Source organism: Pezoporus flaviventris, unplaced genomic scaffold, assembly GCF_033815535.1.
Source record: "Pezoporus flaviventris isolate CSIRO_AGI_PZ_B2104156 unplaced genomic scaffold, CSIRO_AGI_Pfla_v1 ptg000001l, whole genome shotgun sequence".
In the NCBI taxonomy this organism is placed as follows: domain Eukaryota; kingdom Metazoa; phylum Chordata; class Aves; order Psittaciformes; family Psittacidae; genus Pezoporus; species Pezoporus flaviventris.
The window spans coordinates 40,054,566-40,070,403 of NW_026892549.1; the positions used below are offsets into that span (position 1 = coordinate 40,054,566).

At 39.2% G+C, this 15,838-nt stretch overlaps 1 protein-coding gene across 4 annotated transcripts in view; it reads left to right on the forward strand.

Moving 5' to 3' along the window:
* The first annotated feature begins 587 nt into the window (after positions 1 to 587).
* The window catches only part of RAPGEF4 (Rap guanine nucleotide exchange factor 4), a 151,580-nt gene continuing 136,329 nt past the window's right edge, over positions 588 to 15,838 (forward strand). For 2 of the 4 annotated variants that reach the window (XM_061453741.1, XM_061453750.1), the window contains exons 1-3: positions 590 to 777; positions 13,371 to 13,513; positions 14,635 to 14,723. In XM_061453741.1, the coding sequence (XP_061309725.1) occupies positions 713 to 777; positions 13,371 to 13,513; positions 14,635 to 14,723 (297 nt within the window). In that variant the 5' untranslated portion in view covers positions 590 to 712. Of the gene's footprint in view, positions 778 to 13,370; positions 13,514 to 14,634; positions 14,724 to 15,838 lie in introns of all 4 variants that reach the window. The other 2 variants (XM_061453768.1, XM_061453759.1) reach the window with 2 other exon arrangements.

The following is a 15,838-nucleotide window of genomic DNA, read 5'->3' on the forward strand; positions in this document are numbered from 1 at the left end:
TTCATCGTATACGAGACTCACCTTTTTTGTACTGTGTTGAGTTCCTTCCAGTTGTTAAATCCTATTCAGAGGTTGTAATACACAGCTCATTTTTCACCTACAATAAACCAGAGTCTTTAGGACACAGTTTTATGCGAGATGACAGGATGGACAGCAGTCCCTGAAATGTGGACTTCACCTTCCTTCCACTCAGCTGCTGTGGGCTTACTACCAGGGGATGTGTCACACAGGGCTCCGGGGAGCTCCTAAAATACTCCCGAGCTGCTTATTATAATTAAAAAGCGTGCATTTCCTCCACCCCCCAAACCCAGTCAAGGACATCTCTGGTGTAGCAAGGGCAGAGAGGACCACTAAGCTGGGCTCAAGTGTGCGCACTGAGGAGCTCACGAAAGCCCGAGGGGGACGACTCCACCTTCCAGGAAGGGAGTAACTCCTTTCATCCCCCTCCCCGGTCGCTACCTGCCGGCTGCGGGTGCCTCGGGAGGCCGAGGCGGCGCCCGCTCACAGCCCCGCCGCGGGCCAAGGCTGGCGGCGGGGAGGCGGCCCCACAGCCCCACAGCGGGCAGGGCGGGCGTCCGCGGGGGCCTGGGCGAGCCCATCGCGCCGTGCGCGGAAGGAGCGAGGGAGGACGGGCGGGCGGACCGACCAGCGGGCGGGCGGCCGGGGGGAGGCGCCGCCAGACGGGTGCGCGGCGACCTGATCCCTGTCCAACATGGTCGCCGCTCACACCTCCCATTCCTCATCCTCCGGCGAGTGGATCGCTTGCCTGGATAAAAGGTATCGGCACCTTCACGGGAGCTGCTGCGGAGGGATGGTGTGTGCATGCAACCTGCCCCCTGCATGCGTACGTGCGCGCATATATGTATGTATGTATGTATGTATGTATGTATACGTGTGTGTGTGCGCGCGCTGACAGCCGCTCCGCATCAGATCCTGCCTTACATAAGGAGGGTGCAGGTGGGAAGCAAAATGCCCGCAGGAAGCAGAGCAGGGGCAAGCGGGCAAGATGAGGGCTCTTTCTGCTCCGTGGACGCGCAGCTCCCACTGGGATAACTGCTCACCGCCGGGCTCCGCTGCCCGGAAAATGTGCACGTGGTGGAGGAGGGGGAGCTCCAGGGCGGGGAGAGGGCGCTGCGGCCCAGGGACCGCGTCCGGGAACCCGCTGTGCGGCCATGGCAGACCCGCTTCCCGCCGCGTTCGTGCCCCAGCTCGCTCTCCTCCTCGTCTCACAGCCCCTCACCTCAGCACACCGGCTCTGGCCTCATACTGTCTCGCCTCACAGACCCTCACCTCAGCGCACCGGCTCTGGCCTCGCCTTGCCTCTCCTCACCTCAGCGCACCGCCCCCTGTCCCCCCACCTCACATCTCCCAGCCCAGCCGCCTCACAGGTCGGGCGGGAAAAGACAGACCCTCGCCTCAGAGCGCTCCGTGGCGCAAGCAGGTTGCAGGACTGTTAGCCGGAGGCGGACATAAACACAAATATTTGCTCTGAAAGGCGGCCGCAGGCTCCTCTCAGTGGTGTCCTGGGGGCCTGCGGCTGTCCCCCCGGGCTGGCGGCAGCGTTTGCTGCGGGTGAGGCGGAGTTGGGCGCCAAGCACCGTGTGGGTGTGAGTTAGGGCTGGCTAACGTGTGCTTACTTCTAAAAATACAGGCAGATCATATATATATATATATATATATATATGTACATACATATTTAAATTTGGAGTTATTTCCCCGGGTGTTGCAGCAAAAAGTCTCGCAGTGTCGAGTTACACGGTGGGTGGTTTGAAAGTCCTTTGCGGTATTCCTCCATTCAACGCTTACTGTGTTAGTTCAGAAGTGATTTGGTTTCTGAGCTCTCATTGTGTCTCCTGTAATCTCGGAAAATAGTTGACAAAAATTTAGATCATAAATATGCTATACAAGTAAATAAAGTTATTGGAGGGAATTCACTTACGTGATGTAGAGAAGTTTACTGAGCAGCATTAACCAGCGTTTGACAGTGCCATTTGGGGCTTCACCGTGAGTAGGTGTCTTTGTGTACACAGAAGGAACCATCCTCTTCTCATAATTTCTCCCATTTCCAGGTAACCTCCTAGTGTTGCAGGGCTGCACCTCTAATTAGTTTTTCCTTAGTCCATGCAGCAAGCTGTAAGAAGTTAATGGAACTTTTGGTTTAGATACTGATCTAGATGCTGATCACTGATCCCCCCTCTGTAACATGGGACAAAATAAAAGTAGGCTAACCTTTTAGAGGTTAAATAATATGTATAAAATGTTGAAAGTTTTCTAAATGTAAATGCAGACAACTGGTGATGGTAACATAGCCATATAAAAACTGAAGTAAAGCAGGGGGCCTGATTCTCTGCTCTGTGAACTGATATTTGGCAGGTGTGAAGAAGCAGAGTGTGAGCCCTGGTATTTTTAGATAGATGATCCTGTCATTTCTCAGGTTTCTTAAATGCAATACATTGTGAGATCTGAATTGTAAACTAAAATTCAGAGGTTCCTGCTTAGTGAGGTGCATAGTCTTGGGGGGTTAATGATGATTTTGGGAAACACATGTGAGGCATTTAATTTAGAAATCTCTCTGCCATTATGTTTGCATGAAATTATTTTGATGACCATTTTTATAATGGGAATTTCATTACAGCTACTAAGATGAAACTTTTCCTTCCCCTTTTGTTACTTCGTGCTAGTAGCACTAATTTCTTCAGTGGAAAGAATCAGTTCCAGGTGTCCTGAAGGGATTGTGTATTATTGTCCTCCTTTTCCAGAAGGCAATCTGGACGTAGGACAAACCCAGGACATGAGAGGTGGTAATTTGTTTCCTGGTCTCTGTCATGCTTTGTTTTGTGATCATAGGAAATACACTTTTTGTTCTGTTTTTCTATTTAAAACATGCAGTTAAAGTTATGTTGGAAAAGTACTATAGGAATCTAAGTACTATTAGATAAAGCGTTTTTTTATTTGCACACTTGTGTTTGTAGAGTATATTTCTTTTCTGTAGATGATCTATCAGTGTACTCATTTGAATTATTATGTAATTTGTATATATTTTAGGCCTTTAAAAATCTTACAGCATTTTCTAATTGTGTGGATTCTGTAAATATAGGATCATTTAATGAGTCAGTTCTCTGTAGGATACCATGTGTTTATTAAATAATAAATATAGGCTTAACATGTTTTAGTAAATATATTTTCGGGAGGAAGACAGTTCTAAGACTGGAATGCTTTAGAATTTTAGGTGAGCCTCAACAAAAACAATTAAAATTGCATATAATATAGATTATCCAACTTCATTCTTAAAAAAAAAGAGAATGAAACTCTCAATGGGAATAATAAAATACATTATATACAGAAATTGTGTGTTTTGTATATGTTCTTCATGTTTTTCTCTACATCACATATAAAACTTTAACTACCAACATCCAAAACAGGAGCACATATAAAAGTGAAGACCCACCAAAATATTTCTGGAGAAACATTGTTACTGTGTAGGCCCTGTGGGCTGGGACCACCCCTGCTGCTTTGACCACGGAGCTTCCATGTGTTGCTACTAACCACAAAAGCCAAAGATCAGCACTTGAAATCAAATACACAGACAGTATTAATATATAAAGTCACAGTGCAAAGGCAAGGAAAAGCAGGAACAGAAAATTTCAGAGCACTGTGCTTTATCAAGAATGTATTATTTTTGCAGTCAAGAGAAAGGATCAGCAGAGAGCGAATACATCCCAGTTGTACCTGGAGATGTAAATAATTTTTCTTTTCGGGAAATCAGGCCTTTTATCTTTGAAGCAAACAGTTGCCTTACCACTGATTTCCTAGGGAGCAGGCGCATGCCTACCACCTTAGCATTTTTCTCTATGTCCGATCTGCACAGAATTAAAAGAAGGTTGCTGATTTCTGCAAGTGTGTATAATTAGCTTAGGAACAATGTATTCTCTCATGGTTTCTTTAACACCAAAGACTGACTAACCAGAAAATTTCCATGTTGACATATCTTCACTGAATGGTAGATGAAGTTTTTTTTTACGTAACTATTATTTCTCTAAACCTGATCACAGTTACAAACTCAGGTAAGTGTTTTAATTAGACTGAAATACAAACTTGTTAATGATGTACAGCATTCACAGCAGTCAGAGATCCTAGGCTTTCATACCTGCCTCTGGGATCTTGTCTTTTTCTCTGTATTAAAATAACCATCAGTGCCTAAGCTGACTGAAGGAGCAGATCACAGAGCAAAGCATGTAATTTTGCTAGCCTGTTGTGCTAAGAATGTTGTGATCTTTGGTCAGCTATTTATAAATTATTTAAATATGAATGGGTGTTTCGAGGAGATATTGCATGTACTGAGTTTTTATATCCTTGTCATCCTTGTTAGACTTTCGACTTGAATCATTTCCATCTAGCAAAACCAAAATAACACATACAGGATAGCATCTCAGATCTGCACCCTAAGCCAAGCTCCTATAGATTTGAGTGTGAATTCAGACTGAAGCTATGTAGCAGCAACATATTTGAATTAGGTTTTAGTTTATTGTAACATATATTTGAGATGTAAGTTGTCTGTATGTGCTTAGTAGTCAACAGCTCTTTTGTGAGTATACAGATATACTCACAGATATACTACAGATACATGGGCTAGAATGAGGAACTGATATTCTGAAAGAATTGTTGTGAAAGAAATATGGAGACTGTCATCTTCTGTAACCTACAATTATGTCAAAGGTAATGGGATATAGATTTACATTCAGGCAATATTGTGAATATTTTGCAATTGCTTTATGATGATATTTTATTTAATTTTAAAATCTATTATTATGCAATTGGTAAAACTTAACACTGACATATATATTTTAAATTTCCACTGTTGCTTTTTACTTATAACAAATCCATAGAAATAACACTACCATTTTCATGTACAAAATCATGGACATACACTGCAGCTGCTATTGACCTCTGTGCTTGGCATTTTCTTTCTGTATGTAGCTTGTATCAAGTCTGTGTGGGGATGTATCAGCAGCAAGCACTGTGGTGGGTGTGGAAACTTGGAGACAGAGCAGTATAGACATAGCCTAAATGCTTTTTAGCGCTCATGCAAAGGTGCAATCTTCTGAGAGTGATGAATAATAACAAATTTGTCTTTCCACATCATGCAGCTCATTTTGTAGTCCAGTGCAAAGGTGGAGTCTTTAATGAATGTTAAAAAAGTCCTTTTTCTTTCAGTATCTCCTAAGAGAGACCAAAATAATTGTTAATACAGCTTGCCATAAGCTTGTAGGTCTGTGCATTTTACTGAATGTATGAATTTAGAGTAAGTCACAGTGAGACCAAGAGTTGTATTCAAAACAAATTGCAGCTTTTTTTTTTCTCTGCTCATGGGTTTAGGCATTTCTAGTATCTGCTCCCTTTTGTTACATGTGGTTGTAGTAAGTTACACACTTGTTCTATAGACAGGTATTACAAGGCAAAGAAAGTGATTGCCCTAGTATGCACGTGTATAAACATTGTCAGGGCCCACCAGAGCAAACTAGCATGTGCCATATACCTATTAGGTCATGATATTTCAGATTTAGTTGGTAGTCTTGTGGAGTGGCCACATGATTGGTGTGGTACTTGTGTAAGTTTTCTTTTACCAGATAATTCTGGAAACATGTCTAAACTGTCATTGCCTGACTTATTTCTGGCAATTTCAATTATTTCAGTTGTTAGGATCTGATCTCTAAAATCCTGTATTCTGAGCATATAAGTTTCTTTTATTACAAAACCTCATGTTCCATCAAAGAAATTAAACCCCAACACACCACCTGATTGAAACCATGCCCTCAAAATCAGGTGAGCACCAGATATTTTTCCGATAGATACAAGTATTTTTCTTACCCAGGGTGACATCTATTTTCATCTGCATCTTACAGTTTGCTGCATTTAACAAGCTCATCGTTCTTGCGATATTTTCTTTGTTCTGTTAGTGTTTTCTGCACTTACTACTCCTTTTGCTTTATCAATATCCTCAATGAACATTTCCTAAACTCACTTTCCACTTCATTTTTGAATTCAACAGTTGTCAAAATGTATGCCAATGTAATACTGTAGAAGTTATTTCGTAGTTGCTGTAAGCTTTAAATTTACGTTAGCTGTAACAATGCAGGTCCCAACTAGGTGAAGGTACATTTAGCATAGAGTATTGGTGAATGCCAGTGGCCAGAGTTCGAATCACTTGTGCATATTGTTCAATTATAAATTTAATTTGCAGTGTATCTTGGAGTCTGTCTTCATATTGAAGTTCTTTTAATGTCTATTATGAAACTACAGTGCTGGTTAATGTAATTTCATCCAGATCTGCTTCTCTGAAATGGAATTTTAACTGTCCTGAGCTCCAGTTCATGTTTATGAACGTTAGAGGGTTTATTCACTGAGGTTTAGTCACACCTTGGTTGCAAAGTATGCACCACATATAAAAATTTTCATAAATGAAGGGAAAAAACTTTCCTTGCAATTTTATTTCTTTTCTTGAAGTATTTTGTCTTTTTAAAGAACATATGAAGGTGAAAATTGTATTTTTTTAATGTTTTGTTTCCTGTTATAGCTGTATTGTTCAGGTAGTGTAAACTTGAGATAAACCTTTATGAATATCATTACTTAATAAATACATTTTTGCCTTTCCACTGTTTATACAGATCTAAAAATTGATTTAGTGGAAGGATTCATAATTCGTAGAGCAGAGTAAGTATAGAAATGAAATGCACTTGATTGCTCTGTCTAGCCCTCCAATAATTTTTCAGTGCATTGGCCAAAATGAGCTGAAGGCACAAATACAATTGAGTCCAGTAATAATGAGGTGAGTGTGTAGGTAAAAGTGAGTCCCTCATATTTCCATTCTTTTGGCCCTTACTGAGGAAGACAGAACTGTTACTACAAATTCCGTAAGTGCAGCTATCACCCAGTTGGTCTACATTTAACTGGCTGGTCAGTAAGTACCTGTGCAGATCAGGATTATTTACAGTATTTCTTGTGCCTTGCATAGCAGGACATGAGAGATTATTGCAGGGGTTCTGAGTGTAGGTGACAGTAGTAATTGGTTGGAAACTGAGCATCAGCAGTTGTTCTTGTGTTGCTTTTTTTTTTTTTTTAAATTAACTCTGGAATGGTTTGTATGGGTAAGAATCTTAGGGAACAGACTTTAAAGAGTATTTTATTTCTTGTGTGTCAGAGGAAATGTGAAAACTGGAATCCCAAAGTCTCACAGAATGGAAATCAAAATAAAATAATTGTAATTTGATTATTGTTTGAAGGCTTCATGTTGAGGCTTTTGCCATGACAAGGGAAAGTTGAAATGTGAATTTTGAAAACATGGATTTGGTAATACTACTGTAACAAGTGCATAGTGCCTCTTGGGGAGAATTGCTTGCTTTCTGTCTCCATGGAAGTAATCCCTTATCTGGACATTCAGATTAAAAGTGACTTCATTTATATTTAGCATTTAAGTCTCTTACCACAGGTCTAAGGTGCTTTGATATGCCACTGGTATCCCTGTCTTAAACTTGTCTTTCTCAAAAAGAAATTGAAAGTCAAAGAACCTGGAGGAGAGAGGTCCTGCTCTCACTAAGGGAAAATAGTATCTTGATACTGGTATTCTTCTCATCCTCCTGCTTTATTTTTTAGCGTGTAAGGAAAGAGTAGGAAAAGTACAGATAGCATAGAAGAATGATCTGTTTTCAATGGTATTCCTTGCTGTTTTCTCCTTGCTCATGTTTCAAAGCAGAATATACTTTAAAATACTATTAAAATTCACCAAATGGTCCATGGTAGTGATTACTGGTACTTTAGAATTTGCCTTTGCATCTTTGAATAGATGTTTTGGTTTTAACCCAGAGATGAGCTATTTTTATTTGTCTATTACATAGTATGTTGCTGTGTTTTCTACAAACAGCCTCACCAGTGGAACAAATGCATCATATCTGACCATCATCTGTGGGCTGTTCATTGCTGTCTGAAATTAAATGTTGCCCTTTTAAAGAGTTGAAAAGACCAGGGGAAGGAAATAGACTTCAGTGTTTTCATTCAGTTAGAGCAGGGTTCAGATTTTTTAACAGATGGTCTAGAAATAAACATTTGAAAATTCTAGAGTCATCTTTGCAAAGATGGTAAAATTACGCATCTTCTGTTTTTTCTTTTTCAAGTGTCAAACCAATTATGAGGAAGAACCTAAAAAAGGACATATAGCAGAGAAAGTAATAGGTTATAGTTAGATAAACTTGATAAAGACAAAACAAAAACCTCCAACTTATTTCTTACTTGTAGGTTAACAAGTCTTTCATAGCATAAATGAACATTCAATTATTTAATCTTAACATCATCAAAATAGTTTCTTTTATAAAGCTATACATGCTACACAGGAACAGGAATACTTGCCCAAAATGTGTAAGTGAGGAATTGTAGCAATTATTCTCTGTCTGTATTTAAACTTTGAGCTTGAATAGTCTGTATTTAAAAATATGAAATAGCCTTTTGAATATACACTTTTGGCAGATTTTTATTTTATGATCTCCTTTTCCAGATAGTCAAGCAGACATTGTCAATAAAATTGTTTTATCTCTCTAAAATACATGCCTAAAATCTTCACAACCAAGTCAATCAGGGGTAAAATATCATTTAAAGAAACCTTATTGACCTAATTGAATAGAGATGTATAACTAGCATTGATGCTGTCACTTGTATATATATGCTGTGATGTTGTACTGAAAAAGTGGAAGGAGGAGATAGGTAATGTCTTGTGTGAAAACATTACTGCCAGATAAAACTTACTGTGCTTTGAAGAGGTAAATTAGTAATAAAACTAAGGAGTTGAATAAAGTGCTCAGTGGTCAAACAAAGCATAAAGGCTTGTAGGGTAGTGAAAATAAATTAAAAACTCTTACTGATTATTTTGTAGCTCTGCTTTGCAACACTGGAAATGCCCACCTCAGTTGAGCAACACTGAAATGGGATGCCAGCTCAGTGCCTTTTTGAGGTACAAATTTAGGGACAATCAAATTGAAGACTGGAGAAAAGGTGTAGGAGTGTCACTCATGCATTATCCTTCATGGTAAGAGATACCAACTGTGGAGTTTTAATTTCCATATCAGTCGTTCCTCCTTTATGGTTTGGTTCTGACATTTCCTATGGTCATGGCGTGATACCTACTCAGTTACGGTTGCCAGGGCAGTTTGCGAAGTATAGTTACTACAGTAGCTGCTAAAGCTCTTTCTGGGTTTATACCCTGCAGACTTAAGGAAAATTGAGATATAGCAGCAGCTACCCTACAAAGATGCTGAAAAGTTGGGAAAAAGGGGTAAGAAGCTGTTTTTTTTTTAAGTAAAAAAGATGAAGACAAATGTAACATTTCCACAATTTGTTTTACTTGTGGGGCAGCCTAGGGAGCGGGTGCTTCACTGAATAGAGTCACAGATTTCGTTCAGGAAATATAGCCTTGCCTTAAAATACTTCTGTTTCTAGCTCATGCCTTTACGAAACGGTTGAAAGCTGAAGAATTTTTATTGATTTAGGAGCGTTTTCCACAGTTTTTAGGTTTGTTTATTGTTCTATTCCATATATTGGGCTAGAGCTTTCAGAAACCGGAGTACACTTAGGAAAGGATGGCTTTATCAGAAAATCCACTGGGACCTGAAGTATCACGGAAATGCATTTTATAACATCTTAGCTAATGGACATCCAGTTATAATTCTGCAGCATCAGCAGTGAGGGGACACTTCAGCAGGGTAACAACACCAGCATCACAAAATAGAACAGGAGGGCATCCTCATCAGCCCTAGCTTAGCAGATGCTCAGTGGGATTGCTGTCTAGTGAACAGCAGTGATGCTTTGATGCAGTCTCTGGAAAAGCCTTTCCAGGGGTGTAGGGGGATTCACCTCCTGGGGGTTGACTTCTGTAGCACATTGCCTTGTGTTGGGGAATGGTTCCTTTCTCAATTAATACCGTTGCCTCCTACTAGTGTGACTACAGTGACATTAAATTCTGCATCTGTCATGAGTAGTACTTTTCTAATTAATAGGTTTAATCATTAATGTAAGGAATACATTATAATATTAGTTGTTTAAATATTATTCCAAACTATGCTTTTAAAAAGCCAAGTTTACAGCAATATAGTAAGATAGCTGCAATGAAGTAAATTTTTGTTGTCCTGTACTGGTGGTGTTCCATGCTAGGCAGGTTGTACTTAGGAAATAAACCCCAAGATTTGGCAGCATAAATAGATTCAAAAATGTTAATTTAAGAGTTGCAGTGATGATAATTTTATTAAAAGGTGGTTTGTAGAAAGTGGTCAAACTTTGCCTGAGTTTTACAGGCATGTGGAAAAGCAGTTAACTGATGTCATGGTATTTTATTATTCTTCTGCTCTCTCACTAAGTAAAACTGTCCATTTGCTTTTTATAAGCACTTAATAGAAATGAGTTTGAATGCTACTACTATTACTTTTATGCTGCAATCTGGAGTTTTTACACAGGCAAAATTCCATGTCCTAGTAAGGATTAATTGTGCCTCAGCTTGGGATGCCTAGTGTTAGTGGATTCCTTACTCCTAAACGTCGATGACTTTTCTCAGGAGCTCTGATCAAATCCAAAGTCATTGTGTTGTCGAACAACGTGGATGCTAGTTAATTTGGATGTTTATTCATGATCTTAACCAAACAGCCAATTTTTACACTAGATGTTTGTCTGTGTGTCTCATTTGAGAGACAATAGTTATTCCTGGGTACAGTTAAGACTCCTTTCATGTTTTCGTGCTGGCTGTGGAAATTTAGTTGCACACAGTAACATTACACTCCTTGTGTTTTGAAGAGAGGCTATTGAAACAAATGGTTTGCAGTACTGAATTATTAAGAAACATTGTAAGGAATACAACAATTTTCAGATTACTACTATGCATATTACTTAAAAGTTTGGATTCTTCTTTTTGTTCAAAGCATGTCTATATGTCCCCCTTCAAATGTCCACTTAATGGACTCGAGGTGGAAGTAGCTATTGCTAATACAAAGTACTGTAGCACAGCTACTTGCTAAAGTAAGCCACTAGGAACACATGACTGTAATTTGTCTTTCCCGATAAATATGGAGTTTGATTTCTCACTGCTGTGCTGATGTTTGCAACTCTGAAGAGCATGGTTTAGCTATCTGTGAGAATACTTTTCCTTCATGATGTCTCAGTTTACTGGGGTCATGAAACAATTTTGTCAGAAGAAAGAGCTTTTCCTGTAGTTCATCTGTCTGACACAAGACGCTCCTTGCCACATCAGTGGAAGTGAGCCCTGCTCTCACCTTCTTCTGAACTACATGGAAACCCTGTGACTTGAGCCTTCAGCAGCTCTCAGGAAAAAAAGCTACACAGTCTATGAATTAAATCCCCCTCAAATTTTTCTTTTTGATGGGAGCAGAGTGGAAGAGATTTCTGCACTCACATTTCAAAAAGAGCCCTGAGAAAACAGTGTTGATTTAAGTTGTACAACATGATGCATATTGTTTGCTAACCCTGTTTACTTTTTCCCTGTTCAACTGCATCAAACAATTAACATTGCTAAACACTGAGATCCTACAGTCAATTTTATGCAGATGAACTGATGGACTTGAACAAAGTCAGTGTGAGCAGTTGTGTGTGTGAAACAGTCTTAGTTTATCTAGGAAAAGGAGATATTCTCAGAATTATTTCCCTTTTTCTTTTTTTTTTTTTTCTTCTTGTGGGTTTTGCTGTTACTTTTAGGAGTCCACAAATTAAGGGAGTTATTGTTCCAGGTGCCAGTGTAGTTTAGGTAGGGATCTTGTATAAACAGATTTTAAATCTGTTTGCAAGCTACACATCCTAATCTTCTTAAAAGGATTTTGACAAGAGGTTTAATGCTTGTTAGTACCTGTCAGCTAATGCACAGTGAAAAAAAAAAAAAAGGAGTGGGTAAAAGTCTTACTTAAAATACTTAAAAAGGGAGCTACTTCAGTTGGTTGTGGTTTGAGGTGGTAAGAGGATGTCACTGTGATGTAGAAGCAACTGTATACAAGGGTAAATTGGAGTATAAATGAGGATAGAGATTTAATCCCTCCTAGACTTAATTTATTAAGAAAGATGAGAGACAGAGATTCAATGTGAGTAGGATCTGGGCTCTTCCCTGAGAGAAATTAGAGCTCTAAGTCTTTGAATCTGAAGAGGAATCTTTAAAGAAAAAATCCTGTCGGAAGAAGTGCTTACACTGTAGTGTAACAATAAGGTGATAATGATATGTGTTTGTGAACTTAGCCTTTGTTCATTGTAAGCTACCTGACTTGTGTTCATTTAGAAGTTCATCCACTGGCTAAAAGAACGTTTTTGTCAGTAAAATTAACTAGCAGCATTTGAGTGATTGATAGGTCTAATGATGACTGACAGTTGTCTATCATTCTGGTACCTCTTTATACAGAAATGATTTCTGCATCCGATCCAACATAATCTCCTGGGAATGTTCTGTGTTTCTTTCTGTGTGTAGTGGTAGGCGTTTAATCTGTTATGAAAGATTCTTTCTAAAGCTGTTAGCTAGTGGTTGACTTACCTGCCGATTCATAACATTTGATAATCACATTTAAAATGTATGTTACAGAGCTAATTTACTTTAGTTTCACAAATACGTAGTAGTTTTCTGAGCCTGCTGAACTGCTGGTCTACAAGCTGCTTTGTTGGAGGGAGTTCTACCATTTAATTTTTCTTGAAATCTTGGGTTTTGTTTTTTTTTTTTGAAGTTGTTGCTATCATAGGTGTAAGTATTTTAAATGTTTGAATTAAAACTCTTTACAGGTACCAGTGAACAGTTTAGATTCTCGCTTGCATTCAGTTTGTCCAACATTAAGAGACAGGAATTGCATGAAAAATTATGTACTTAGAACCATCAAGTTAGTTTGTACCCAGCAAAATGCAGAAGAGAAATGTGGGTATAGGAGTTACGGCTGATATCAAAAGCTTTTTCTTTTAGCCAGGTTTTGGGCACTGATTTCACAGACATCTTATATTTTTGGACATCTGTTTATTTGTGTTCCATGACAAATATAAAACTATATATCATTCTAAGCTCTTTAGAGTAAGGACTGTTATCATCATATATACTTTCACTGTAATTGCTACAGCAGGACTTTGTTGCTAAGTGAGGCTTCTGGACTCTGCCTGTGTTGAAATGATAATAATCGTGTTCAAGTTGATAATGGGCAGTTGTTAGGATGTTTTGGAAGGGTTTCATTAGGTACCTGTGAAATGCATTTCAATTTGTTTATCTTATAGTGTAACGTATTGCAAAGATTTGTAAATTTGGTGCAGGTGAGGATGTTTCTCTGATAAAGCCCTTGAGAATTTTGTCCTTTGTTTTCTTTCAGACCTTTGGAACGTTCTAGTGAAGATGTAGATATAATATTCACACGACTGAAAGAAGTGAAAGCTTTTGAGAAATTTCATCCAAACCTTCTCCAGCAGATATGTCTCTGTGGATATTATGAAAATCTGGAAAAAGGAATCACATGTAAGAAAGCTTCATATAATGAACTGTTTTATGTAGATAAAAAGGGGGATAGGCTGGGAATGTCTCTAAGAGATCAATGAGAGAACACAATCAGTGGAACTGTCATAAGAATATTTACAGTCATAGTCATGCGGGAAGGCAGGACTAAAGTGCTGCTTGCTGTACAAATACAGTGTGGAGTGAAGCTATGGTAACAAGGCACACATTATTTGATTTGGGACTCTGCCACTGTTCTGTTGAAAGATTAGAAGCAAGTCATTGCACTTAAGTCCCATTCTTCCCCTGTAAATGTGTTATTGATCTCTTGTAGGTGCTTTTTTTTGATGTCGGGGCAAAAGTGTATCACCTAGGCATATCACTAACAGTGTGTGGTTTGCAGTCACTCAGAATAACACAAGACAGATTTTCAGAGCTGCATACTGCTGTGGGGTGCAACAGCTCTGTGCCTGCTCTGGCAGCCTGTCTGCCACATGAAGGTAGACAGCTGTGCTCGGTCTGTGAAGCTGAGATGGAAGTAAGTGATGGTCCTGTGATGAGAATGTGTGAGTTCCCAGAGCTGTACCAGGTGAATAGGTCATAGAGACCTGTGGTATTTAGTAGAGTCTTAGCTACCTCTTAGGTAAATCTGTCAGGCTTTAGGCATACAGCACTGGGGTTTGCTTAGAATAATAGGAATTCTGATACTGTAATCACACAATTGGAATGCCTGAACATCAAAGTCTTGCAGTTGCTTCTCAGCCAGAACTCTTACTGAAATCGGTGGGAGCTGTATCTGCATTGAAAAATTCTGAATTTCAAAGGGACATTGTTCAGAAAGTTTTTTTTGTTTTTTTTGTTTTGTTTGTTAACTAAGATAGTGGTAAAAAAGAAGCAAACTGGGGAGAAGAGCAAAACAATTCTATGTATTTTCATTGTTTCTATAGTGTATCAACCAGTTTACTAAAAGACGTGATTTCTAGTGTCATTGTAAATATTATTAGAACAGTAAGTAAGTAGTCTGACATAGCAAATTCTATACTGCCAGAAGTGACTATAGTAGTACAGTAATACAAGGGAAAATACTTGTTAATGTTGCTGAACTTAAAGAGGTAGCTCTTATTTACAAGATTTCATCTTTCCAGTGTTTCGTCAGGGTGATATTGGGACGAACTGGTATGCTGTTCTCACAGGATCACTGGATGTGAAGGTTTCTGATACAAGCAACCACCAGGTAAAAGAGATTTTTAATTGAAACCATCCAGTCAGTAGTAAAAAGAAAGGATATGACTTATGCTAACATAGGTAACATATATCTACAGATACTGTGTCTTACTACATGTGTGTTTCTCTGAGTATCCCATAGTCTCAGCTGTCCTTTGCCTATGGGGGCAAATCATACCATTGACTTGAAGAAAACGGAAATTTAATGCTCTGGAAAGGGGTCTACATTTTAATATGAAGCAAGACTTCTCTGTCTTTCCTGATAGAGCCATATGAAATTAAGCTAGAGGTCTAAGAGCTGTTAATTCATTCCCTATAAATGTGCCTTATTCAGAAAGTTCAAACCCCACCAACAGTGCAGTCTTATAACAGCATACTGCAGTCTCCAATGCAAGGAGTGGAGAGTATTAGAACTGCTGCCACTTTAGACCAGAAGCCTGGAGGCAATACTTATTTAGTAGAAATAGAAGAACAAATGAAATTCCCACCAAATTACAAGCAGTTTCTCAGTATCTTGGCACTCCTATATTTTAAAATTAGGAGTTTAGAGTAAACACAAAGAATAAAGATGAGATATTTTTCCTGGAGGAGCTCTCCCACCTGTGTCATATAATGTTATGCTGACACGTCCTGCTCTTACTGCTGTGAACTGAGTCTTCTGGGAAGTCATCATGTCCCATTCCCTGCTCCCATGTTTGACATCTGGGATTGTCCTATCATGTAGCTCAGCAGAAGGTTGGACACGTGTCTCTGTGCCTTCACATGAATAGTATAGCTACACAGGACTCTTTTCCCCACCGTGATTGAATGTACCATGCGTAGGGGATGGTGGTGGTTTATTCTTTGCCAAAAGTTTGGCTGAATGGGGAAGGTTTGTTGCTCGTAGAAGAAATTGTTTTTTTCACTTTGCTGAGCACTGCATCACCAGTGAAATTGGGTCAGAATGCAAGCCAGGGCGGTGTGTGAGCACTGGGTCTTTCTGCTTCTTACAGTAAAATGATAGATACAAAAGGGACTTCTTTCATATAATTATTTTTAGAAACCTCTTCACTGTAATAAGTAGAGACTGATTGAAAGTAAAATTAGCCTAATTTTAGCAGTTCTCAGCATGGCCTGGCTGTCGTC